The sequence below is a fragment of the Papaver somniferum genome, chromosome 6 (genome assembly GCF_003573695.1).
Source record: "Papaver somniferum cultivar HN1 chromosome 6, ASM357369v1, whole genome shotgun sequence".
Lineage (NCBI taxonomy): Eukaryota > Viridiplantae > Streptophyta > Magnoliopsida > Ranunculales > Papaveraceae > Papaver > Papaver somniferum.
Genome location: NC_039363.1, coordinates 151488481 through 151500717, shown reverse-complemented (window position 1 = coordinate 151500717; position 12237 = coordinate 151488481). Strand labels below are relative to the sequence as shown.

At 39.8% G+C, this 12237-nt stretch overlaps 1 protein-coding gene and 1 long non-coding RNA gene across 2 annotated transcripts; both read left to right on the top strand.

The window, feature by feature from the left end:
• Positions 1-6244: 6244 nt before the first annotated feature.
• Positions 6245-8323, top strand: LOC113289808 (protein ANTAGONIST OF LIKE HETEROCHROMATIN PROTEIN 1-like). Its single transcript, XM_026539186.1, has 2 exons — positions 6245-6452; positions 6742-8323. The coding sequence occupies exon 2, from the start codon at positions 7170-7172 to the stop codon at positions 7983-7985; it is 816 nt and encodes a 271-aa protein (XP_026394971.1). The 5' UTR covers positions 6245-6452; positions 6742-7169; the 3' UTR covers positions 7986-8323.
• Positions 8324-8455: 132 nt separating this feature from the next.
• On the top strand, positions 8456-11975 carry LOC113289809. The gene is made up of 2 exons (XR_003331135.1): positions 8456-8580; positions 8887-11975. It is a non-coding gene; the product is annotated as an uncharacterized LOC113289809 (long non-coding RNA).
• Positions 11976-12237: the final 262 nt, after the last annotated feature.

The window sequence follows — 12237 nt, the reverse complement described above, 5'->3', positions numbered from 1 at the left end:
GCTATTTTTATTTATTAAAAAAAAAATCTAAAAATCCGCTTTCACAAGTCTTGAACGAATCATACTATTACAACAACTTTGAAAACACATCACAGATTGCAAAGGGAAAGGCACAGACACGGAAGGGAAGATAATACACGGCTAAATCGAAAGGCAAGATCGAAAACTGGATCACCCTTGGAACCCTGTGTATATCAAGAAGTATTATCCATGAATAAAGTTGTAATGCCAAAAGAGAATTTGTAGTTGAACAAAGATTATTAATAGAATATTTTTCGTGTTTGATTTACATCTGGGCGAAGTAAGACATACGGAACAGGCAAATAAGACCTCAGATTAGGAGGCAAATAAGACCCGCGAAATAAATGGTTTCTAGAGAAACTTAAACCCTTCGTCTAGGAAGGCTGAGAATCCATGGCATGCACCCTAGTTCGCATGAAAGTGCAAGAGGCAAGACTTAACGCATGTCGTGAACAACTCTCAGAAAGGAAACTAGGGGCAATGATAAGACCTATCCGATGAGGGTCCCTTTTATGATGGCCTTCGGTAAGGAGTGTGAAGTCTGACCAAGGCGCCGACATATTCGGTTGAGCTGCGGGTGCCTGAGACGTCTGGAGCGTTACCGTCCATGACCGTGTGGAAAGTCTTGGCTACAATGTACTCGATCCCAAAGAAACCTCACTTAGGGTGTGACTTCGTAACCTCAAGCCATATCGGCGAAGGGGATAAGAAGTCACGAAAACAACTGAAAGTCGTAATAACTGGATGGGAGGAGACCAACATGCATATTAGGGTTAACCTCCTTGAAGGGGAAATCAGGGAGAATATAAAGGGATGGCACCCTCCAGATTAGGGAGTTGTGTGACCAAAAAAGACGACAATTTCATGGGGCTAACATTCATGGGAATGGCTAGGCCTGTCGCATTGTCGCGAAATGGGGTTCACAAAGTGTTAAGACTAAGTTGATGGATTATTATTTGAAAGAATAATAAGCGCCTGATACTTCGTCGAATTAAGATCCTTCAAAAAGGATGGGGCACAATAAGACCTTAACTAGGAGGCGCAATAAGAACTCTTAGAGCAAAAAAACTTTGCCTAAAACAATTCACATTCGGACCAGCGAGGAATAAATGGTGAACTAGTAAGCAATAAAGGCAAACTGCCAAGATCAGCCAATAATAAATGATGATTTAACTGGTGTAATCTTGTCTTGATCAGCTAATGCTCAATAAGAACAAGAGGCAAGTATATACTTTTATATTTTGTGTTCTTATTTAGCATTATCCTTGCAAGACTCAGCATTTTCCAGTATATACTTGACACACAAGGCAAACGAAATAAGGACAGTAGCATTATTTACGATGACACAATGAAGAAATGAAGTAAAGGCAATTACATTATTTACAAAGAGAAGGTCATGCCCCCCAAGCATTGAGAGCGCCCAGTCAAAATAGAGTTAGAAAAGGTTACAACATTAGTCCTCTTCCTCGTCATCATCACCACCCGATTCTTGGGAACATTGGCGAAGACCAGTCCTGACGTTGCCAACCTTCTGAATTAAAGGGATATTTCCTTCAGAGTCATTAACTTGGAGATCTTCGTCCGTTTCTGTCTCCTCATCAGTAGAAATTGGCTCATCTACAACAGGTTCATCATAAGAAAATACTTCGAGAACCAGAGGCACGCGAGGAATGCCATGGGAATCACAGAACTCATTGAAGAGTTTGACCTTATCATCTTGAGTATTTTTGAGAATTAGATCTGCGATATTAGTTGCGTCCTTTTCCATGTTAGTGGGATCCTCATTCAAATATCGAACATCATCTTGAAGAGTAGAAACCTTCTCGGAGAGATTGTCCTTCTCGCGATATAGAAGAGAAACCTGCTCTCTAAAAACCAAAGGGGAGAATGGTCACGTTACTTTGAAAGAACTAAGGATACATTAAAGCAATTCAATAAATAGAACCTACGACGAAGCTCACTTATCTGCTTCTCCAAGTTGGACGAGTTACTTCTCTCATCTGCGAGTTGTCCCCTCAGTTGGGAGATTTAAACACTAGACTTCTCTAGTAGTTCGCAGGACGCGTGAAGTTCCACAAGATGAGTCATGTCAGGATTGTGCCCCTAAATTGAAGATATATTAAAAAAATCTGAAAAATATGGGAAATAGGGGGAATTCAGGATTAACGATTTCAAACTCACCAAACCCATTATGGTGGTGTGCTTCTGCAAGGAGAGATTAGAAGAAGCATTCACTATGAAGGATTGATTCTCGGCCAAGAAGGTATCAAAACTAAAAGAGGCCAAAGACTCAGCGGCAGCTGACCTTAGGGCGGGGTTCTGACGAGTAGAGGTGAAGATCTCCCTTAAGAAATCCATGTTAGGGACGTAACATGGATCCTCCACCTCGTAAGATTTGTTTTGGCCATTATCCATGGGAAGTTCAACTGACGAGGTATTTGGAGCAATATGAGAAGGAGAAGCCACGTGAGAAGGGGGAGGTTGCCGGTGATGAGGAAAAGCAGGCTGGGTAGGACGGTTGGCTTGAGTCAAACTATCCAATTCAAGAGCTCGGCAACGACGATGTTGGGGCACTTGGACATGAGGAGATAAGGAAGAATTGTCCTAAAATTCACGAAGTTAAGAAATGACGCGATAAGAAGGACGCAAAACCAAGAAAGAAAGAGGTACCTGAGCGGTAGCGGAAGGAACCCCAGAACGTTTGCGTTTCCTCAGATTTGTAGAAGGGCCTGCCATGGCTTAAGGCCCACCGTCCTGCAAAGTGGAGGGTTAGAAATCAACAAGATAACGATTAACAGAGAGGTTGCGAAATGCAAACCCGTACTTGATTTGGCTTTCGTGTGCGATCCTTCACCAAACCAGGAGGGGGAAGCAGATACTGAAACAAAACAACATTAATAAATGACGGGAATAAATGACGGGAATAAAAGACGAAGAAGTCAAGTTAAAAATAAACTAACCTCGTTGGGCATCTCTGACCAGCGACGTCTGCCTGGTTCATATGCCATGAGATGGGCATGCTCCGGAAGAGGACCGGTCCAAGCGTTACCATTCTCATCAAAAATACACACCAAAGGGCCCTCAACTACCAAAGGAAACATCATCCAATCCTCGTCATTAGAAAAACGAAGATATTTATTTCGCTTCGTACCGGTAGGATCAACATCCATAAGAAGGGCCTTGGACGGGTCATCCAAAGTCTTGCGAGAAAGCTTGACGCCCCATTCTTGATAGGCTCTCGTGGTTATAGCTTTGCCAGCATAATTCGCAGAGAAAGAGTCAATATTATAATCCGCAGGGTCAAAATCTTGCACTAGGAGTGGAATCTGGGAAGGATCGCCGTTAGACCTTATGATGAACTCATTGGAAAGACGAATAGCGTTTCCACACAATTGATAAACACCTCGTTGAAGCTTAACTAGGATCTCGTAAAAGAGGGGGTTCTTTGGATCATACAAGGGAAAAGAAAGGCCCGCTTTCAGTTGACCGGCGATAATCAACATCTTCGTAGGAGTCCAAATTCCCGTATGAATCCATCGGTAGTTCAGTTCCATGAATTTGGTAGCTGTAACCGAAGGACAAGCAGTATAATCAATCACTGGGGACATAGAGAAATTCATCTTCTGGAAGTCGACTTTGAATTCCTCATAAGTCCTAGATGTGGTAGGGTTAGGGATTTTCTTGGGAGTCGTTTAAGCAGAATGAAGCAAGTCCTAAATTTACAGAAGACGGTAAAAGGGAGAGAAGAAGAAAGGTTAAAAAAAAATCCTAAAAGGATGAGGGTATTTATAATTGGTCAAACTAGGATATCCACGATCGAAGAATACGAACCGGTAATCAACGGTTGCATGGGGAAAGAGACCACGTGGAAGGGCATAAGAGGGCAGATATGCGGCTATACAACTTCAGACGGTTCTTATTCCACCCTCACCTCGTTCGAGTAGAATAAGAAAAATAAAAATGTAGATACCAAAGATACGATTCGCCACGTGGACGTAGGAGAAGGCACGAGTCATTCAAGGGAATCTTGTCGAAAGATCTTACACCGTTCCCCGAAAATCCTCGTCAGTGACATGTCAAATCAAGTCAGGATCGTCATTATTGAATGATTGATGAAATGAAAAACCACGCGCGAGATATCATATTAAGGCGAGATAACTCACTTGAAGAGTCTAAGTTGCGAAGCATCGATCAATTGGAGGTCCGGCAAGATACCAGTCACGAAGTATATATTAGCGAAATAAGGTTACTTGGCTGAAAAGATAATTTGCGAAGTCAGAAATTATGGAGCAAGAAAAGAGACAGTTGTCCCGACAAACATCCAAAATTGTCAACGAAAGAAAGAGGAAAAATTTATGAAAAATGATCTGGGCGAAGTTTAAAGCATCTCCACGAAATACAGACGAAGTAAAATGAGTTGTACACCATTAGGGTCGATTGGTCTATAAATAGGGGTCCTTGGGCAATGTATGAGGGTCAGATTCTAAGGCAGGGGAGAGCTTTATTTAGAGTGAGAGATTAGGATTTCCTTGTACTCGAGAACTTGTATCTTTCACTACTTGATGTGCTTAATCAATAAAGATTTTCTTATCCAAAATCTTTATCATGTCTTAAATCTGTTTTTTTTTCTTACTTGGATGTGCTACTGAATTCCCAGTAATTACAGGTTAAGTCAAAACTGTCATTTCATGATGGTTGCATTTGACTACGAGAACCTTTGCAAGTTGAAACAGATTAATGAAACAATCCCGAAAACTAAAGCAGAGCTTTTGTCTTGCGAGATAAAGTGGGATGTTTATGAAAAGGCGAGCTGAAACTGAACTTGGTTATTGCTGCATGCATGGTGAAGTTTAGAATGTGTGGTTTGTGTCCTTCAGTTACTACTTGTTGACTTTGGTGACAGCATGAGTTGAAGAAGAACATGCAGGAAGGTACATGGATAGAGACTTTGTAGCTCATTCGGCAAATACAAGAGGCTGAGCTGGTCCATGAGCAAATCATGTTGAGCATCTTCAATTATCATGTTTGAGCATCACATAGGAAGTTTGTTGCACAACTATTCCATGTTGGATAAAGCTGCAGGGGGGTATAGTGTTATTACTACCTGCAGACGGCGACCACGACTTTTGAGTTCAGTTTTGTCATTTAAAATTGTTTTTAAGTCAAGTAACGACCAATTTGACAAATTTATGTAAACCAAAATTTGTTTGTGATGGTAATTCTTTGTTTGATGTTTGCTTCTCTTATTATCAGTAATGGCTGATTCAGTTGGTGCCCTAATCTATGATTAGTACCATATTTTGGTTATTTAAGACTTTCGTTTCTACTGCATGTGATAATGATTAGCAAAAACTTTCATTTCTACCGTACAAGAATTAGTGGTCAGAAGAGATTAGTTAGTTAAGTAATGATTAGCAGTGTTTTTAATTAAGGTGGATAAGTTGACACCTGGTTCTAGATAAAGAGAAATGTCTAAGTTAACCTTAATTTAAATTTTCTGTTCTTTGTGGCTGTACAGCAATTTAGTTAAATGCTGAGGCCATTTTAGACCTTCTTCAGTCAACAGTACTCATCACTAAATGAAGTCATTAACATCTGCACAGTGTTGTACTTGTATCTTTAGAGCAACTGCAATGGACGACTAAACCCAAATTTTCAGTCGAGTGGGCTGGCGTAGTGGGACGGACCATCGATCAAAATTTGATCAAAGAGTAAAATCCAGACCAAATTTGGTCTGCGATCAGGACCAAATCCAAATATAGTCGGGCGTTGATATAATCTCTGCTACACATCGGGCGTTGATATAATCTCCGCCATTCATCGGGCGTTGATATAATGTACGCATGAAACGGGACGTTGATATAATGTACGCCTGAAACGGGGCGTTGATATAATGTACGCCCGATGGGACGTTGATATAATGTACGCATGAAACGGGCGTTGATATACTTAACGCCCCACTTTCAATACCAACGCCCCACTCGCGCGTTATCTTTATCAACGCCCCATTCGGGCGTTATCTTTACCAACGCCTGATCCCAGGCGTAATGTTTATCAACGCACGACCAAATATACTCTTTTCCCACTACGCCACATGACGGACTAAAACGAAATTTGGTCTTTTTTTTTAGTTTTTGGTCTTTGGTTATACTCGCACCACTATGGACGCTCTTAGCGCCGACTCTCACTCCATTTTGTTGATGTCATCAGAGAAAGTAAGCAGTAAGAAATTTCTCCTGATTTGTGTCTACAATTGCCCTAATTAATCTTTTCATATCTTCTCCAAGATCAATTTCAAAAACCCTACAATTACTTCAACCTCCACAGCATTATCCCTGTTTCACATTCAATTTCTTGTTTCGTTGTTGCTCGAACAACTAATTATTGTATCGGGATTGAAGGTTTTGGTGGTAATTTGAATGCTGATTAAGGTAATGTTTTGTGTTTGTGTTTTGCTATATTTTTAAAAAAAAAAATTGGTCGATCTAAATGTTTGAATACTTCTGTCTGAGCCTGCTTCCTAGTATAGAGGTTTTAGTTTCTTAATTTCAGTGTTTTTTTTGGTTTTCTTTTGAACTTAGTTTTTTTTTTTTTTCAATGCTTCTTGTTCAAGATGTACTAGTGTGAATCGAATTAGATTTCACTTGCTTAATTGGTGAATGAAATTCTTCTATCAGTTTTACTGTAATATCTAATTAGTGATTGTCTGTTTCACTACAGGGTTTTCCCAGAAGAGACCCGGAAGAGAATCAAATTGGAGTTCTGTTTTGTCCCTGGAAAAGTTTGCTGATGAGTCAATTACTTCTGTAAGTGTTCACTTTTCCGGTTCGTAGTTGTTAATTCTATTACTGTGATATGGATGGTGATTCTGGTACTTCAAATGTTTGTCGATCTGAGAAAAGAAAGATAACTGAGGAGCATAAGAAGTATAAGAAACTAAAGACAAAGGATGAGTACAAGAATAGGGAGGGTTTTTGAAATTGAAAAACTTATCTGGAAAAGAATACAGGAATGAATTCAGAATTTCAAAGGAAACTTTTGAATTTGTTTGTCAATTGTTAGAGGGTAACTATAAGATAAAAAATCCCAATTACCCTTTGGATGAAAGAGTAGCAATTGCATTATGGAGATTGGCCAATGGAGCAAAGATGATAGAAGGTATGAGAAAGTTTGGTCTACCTCCCCAAACTTTTCAAAAATACTGTTTGGAGGTGTACCAGGCAATTGAGGACGTATTGAAAGAAAATTACCTTGAATGGCCTGAAACTGAAGATCGTGCTAGAATTAAGAATGAGTTTCAAGAAGCTTCTGGCATACCCAACATCGTAGGAACTCTGTACACCACTTACCTCCGATTAAATCCGAAAAAAAAAGACAAACGTTATGATCAGTTAATCAACAAATGTTTTGGATGTGATTTACATACTCTCCCTGTTCAAGGGCTGGTTGATTCAAAAGGAATATTTATAGATGTATACTGTCATCATGAGGTTGGTGGAATGAAGACTGACGAGGAGGTTCTGTGGATGTCTAATATCTCTATGAAAATTGGTTTAGGAGAAATTATTGCTGGAGGACAAAGATATCCTCTACAGGATTGGCTTATGGTGCCTTATCCGAGATCAAACTTGACTAGCGAAGAGTATCTGATGTTTAATGGAAGAATTCTGAAAGTCCAGCAGATTGTCCGGGAAGCATTTGAAGAACTTGTAGGGAGGTGGTCTTTCTTGAAGAAAGAAATAGAAGTTGATCTCACAAATATACCAACAATTGTACGTGTATGCTGTATCTTGCATAATATCTGCAAGGTAAGAAAAGATGAACTTCATGTGAAGTTCTCAACAAATATTGGTAACTGTGCTACTCCTGTAGTTGGTAACCCGCCTCCAAGTGCAATAAGTGCCAGAGATAGCATTGCAAAGAGTCTTGTAGAATCATGGGCAGACAATTTGTTCGTTAGTTGATATTTGTTGTTTTCTTTCTCTTCGAAATGGCTGACACCTTCACTTTACTTATAGTCGTAAGTTTACCCACTGTTAGTCATTAACTGTAGTTGCTTCTTGGAGTTCTTTCTCTTGAGGGCTAGCGGTGTAGTCACTGCAAAAGATTAGGCAGACTAATTAATCAGGGGTTGGAAACGTGAAATTGTGTAATAATGTTGCTTTTCTTTGGATGATCGGAACATAATTAATTATAAAGTGGTTTAGTATTGGGTAGTTAGTATTGGTAGTTATTAAGTCCGCTTTGTATATCATAGTGTAACAATGATTACTTAATTATGAATTTATGGTGTTTTTTTGTAGATCATGGTTTCTTTCTTATTTCCTCATTTGTTTTATGATGTCATCTTTCTTATAATCTGACCTTTATCTCTTTCTTCCCTGTTATATTTCTTCTAATTTCACTATGATACTTATTTGATAAGTTTGCAGTTTGCACTTGTTAGAAGAATTTTTTGTGGTTTGGTGATTTTGAGAGAAAGAAAGTGATTACTGTGGCATGGGACGAGGTTCACTGTCCTGTAGACGTTGGCGGCCATGATCTGTTTTTTGTGGTCTGGTATGTGATTATTGAAGTTTGTGGAGTGACTTTTTTTTTTTTTGCTTGGTCAATATGTTTATTCCTCTTATGTGATTACCTTTTCTCTTTGATATATTCGCTCTAGGCTTTTTTTAGTTCTATCCAAGATGAATTTTTTTCGCGAATCATTAGTAGTGGGTGGGCTTTATCACAACTTCAGTTATGAAAAATTGTGTTGGCTTTTTGAATTCTAGTTATTAAAATGATAAGATAACTAGATAAGTTTGTTGTGCAAAAATGTCAGCTTCACACAGTCCAGTTAAGCATTTGTTAATAATCTGCCAGCTTGCCTGTAGAAAGGTCATCCAATGATGCAGGAATGTATATAAAAGAAAGATTGGCTTCTGTAACTACTCTGGAAGCCACTGTCGAATCACCACCAGTAAAAATTCTCTCTGAGTTTCAAGTTTGTGCCACTACTGATTCCACCATTAAACCGAAAACCTGGGAGAGGAGAGCTCGTGTTAATCATGAGGAGGAAACATCCACCACTATACATTGGAAGGAAGAGTGGTTCTATGCCGATGGATTGGTGCCAAAGCTCGAAGACTAGAAGTACTCATAAGGATGATAAGGATGTGGCAGCTGTCTGCAGAATGGGCCGCAAGGGCATTGTTAGTTTTCTTATGGAATTGTTGCGGCTTGGGGAATGGCGGGACAATTCGAACACTTCGAGCGTTCCTCAAACTATGCAGGCAAACTATGGGTATCCTCTCTGAGACTAAGTTGACTGCATCAATTAAGTTATTTGATTCTTTGGGGTTTAGATACTATCGTTTTGTGCCTGTGGCTGGTAAGAGTGGAGGCTTGGGTCTTCTGTTGACGGCTGATGTAGAATTAAGAGTTATTAAGGCATCGACATTGGTTTTGTTGGTCCTACGTTTACTGGGTGCAGCAGTTCAGTTACTGAGAACCTAGCTGTGAACCTCTTAACAGAGTTCTTTGTGACACAGCATGGTGGTCATTGTCCCAATAGCTGCTGTGTTTACTCTTCCAAGATTAAATAGTGATCACGGGCCAATTTTCCTAAAGACTACCAGGTCGACTAAGAAACACAGTGGAATTTTCAGATTTGAGCTCCTGTGGAGTGATCTTGATTACTAAGTGGAGCAGAAAATCCTTTGGTTTTTACCAAAGAAACTGAGCAACAAAATCTTCTACTTGGTAAATTGCAAGAAGATATCACCATGAGATACACAAGGGAAGACGGCAACCTTACTACTTCATTCATCTTTTTCGTTTCTAGTCAACGGGTCTCCTCAAGGCTTTTTCCCGGGTAGTAGGGGATACATGCATACTATTTGCAGACGACATTCTTGTTTTCTGTAAAGGTGATAGGAAAAATCTGTTGAATCTTTTGAATTTACTTGAGAAATATGAAAGATCTTCAGGTCAAGCAATTAGCAAAGCTAAGAGCAAGATTTATTTTGGAGGTGGTTCAGCTGTTGAGAGAAGCAATATGACGGACATTACAGGTATTGAAACTTGCCAGTTTCCCTGACAGATATCTCGATGTGCAACTCATGAGTGGTGCTGTTAAGAATGACCATATACGTCCGGTTGTGGAGGAGTTGCGTGATACTCTTGCTGGCTGGGTAGGTAGGTTGCTATTTTTCCAGGCTAGACTGGTTCTTATCAAATCGGTCATTGCTAGTTACCCAATTCATTCTATGGCAGAATACAAATGGCCTTCACGTATTATTCGTGATTGTGAAACTGCTATTAGGAATTTTTTGTGGACGGGTGATTCGAAGACTAGTAGATGTTTTGTTGTTGGTTTTGATAAGCTTTGCTGCCCTTTTAGTGAAGGTGGTTTGGGTCTTACTCGATTGAAGGTTATGAATAAAGCTTTGATTATGAAACTTTGGTGGAAAATTTGGGCTCAGTTTCTTCATGCCAAATATTTGAAGGTGAATGGTGACGTAATTGACTACCATTTTTCGATCGTCTATTTTTCCTAGTATTGGATGGGTCGCTGCTGAGGTTGATCAAAACATCAAATGTCTGGTTGGTGATAGTGTTAATACTTCGCTTTCCTTTGACAATTGGTGTGCTGAGTTGAGCATTGCTGAGCTGATGGGTATTCCTAGTTCTGCTAGGAGCGAATTTAGTTCCAGAGTGTGTGATATGATTTCTTATAATACTTGGTCTTTTCCTCCGGAGGTTCGTGGTATCGTGGAATCTGTTGGTATCGCTATTGATTCTTTACCTAATCCGGTAGGTGGAGATGATATAAGAGCTGGGATGGCTGATCAGAAGGGCATTTTCTCAGTTAAATCAGCAAGAGCTGTGGTACGTAAAAAGTTTTCTTCTTATGCAGGGACTAATCTGATCTGGAGAAAACATATTCATCCGGCCCTTGCTAGTTACTTCGTGAAGACTGTTGTGCTACTTTGGATAAAGTGCAAGAGAGATTGCGAATTCCTTTGCCAATCGATGTGCAGTCTGTGGTACAGGTGAAGATTCTATCGTGCAGTATTCTGTGGAATTGCAGATTTGCTCAACAAATCTGGGCTTGGATTGCTGGTATTTTTAATATGCATGCAGCCAGTGCATGATCTTATTGATTGTTACAAAGTTGCTAAAGGTAAGAGTAGATTAAAGATCTGTGGCTTGTTGCGGTTATGGCAATAACATCGGGTCTATGGAACTTACGGAATAAGGTGATTTTTGATGGAATGGTGCCAAAGTTACATAAACTAAAGGCTAAAGTTCATCAGCAAGTCCATGTCAATTCAAAAAGATCCAAGGGTATATTATGTATGATTAGCCAGATGATTTTAGGATTTTGAACTACTTTAGAGTGGAGTATAGGAAGGTGAAAGAGGTAACTCCTATTGAATGCCTATGGATTGCACCATCTGCTGATGAAGTTTTAGTTTGCTGTGATGGAGCTGCAGCAGGTAATCCTGGTGTCTCTGGCGCGGGTGTTGTGGCCAGAAACTCAGATTGTGAGTGTTTGTGTGCTGCCATTTTTGGCTTGGGTGTAATGACTAACTGAGATTTCAGCAATTACTTTGGGTTTGGACTGGGATTCCCAGTTAGGATCAAGAAAGATACACGAGTTAGGTCGGATTCTTGTAGTGCAATCTCAGCTTGTCGCAACAAGAGTCTGCCGTGGGATATTATATACAAGTGGCTTAGCTGCCTGTGCTAAATATGAGACAATCAGCTTCGAACATGCTTATAGGGAAGTTAATTCTACAGCTGATACATTGGCCAAAAGAGGATGTAATCTGTCACAAGGTGAAACAATAAGCTTTACGGGTAGGCCGAACTTTATTAGTATTAATCTAGAGATGCCTGCTGTTTCTTATTTTCGTTTTAGATAGTAAACAATTTTTTGAGGCTACTGTAGCCTTCTTTCTTGTTTACTAATCCTTCTGTGATCACTGGTTTCTTTTATACAATTATTGACTTGCGGAAAACAGGGGTATACATACATACGGCAAAGGCTGCCCGCTTTCGCCGTACTTGTTTATCATTTCGTGGCTAATGTACCAAATGGAGTTGGATGGTTTATATAATGGATACGAGATCAATGGATGAGCGCCTAACATTTCTCATATCAACGACTTATGAATAACAACACTTTCGAATCTTTACAACCTTCGTTTGACAGTTCACTCAAAACTG

What these genes read in the sequence shown, in the direction of transcription:
- LOC113289808 (XM_026539186.1), top strand. Translation starts at nt 7,170, where the DNA reads ATGATAGAAGGTATGAGAAAGTTTGGTCTACCTCCCCAAACTTTTCAA.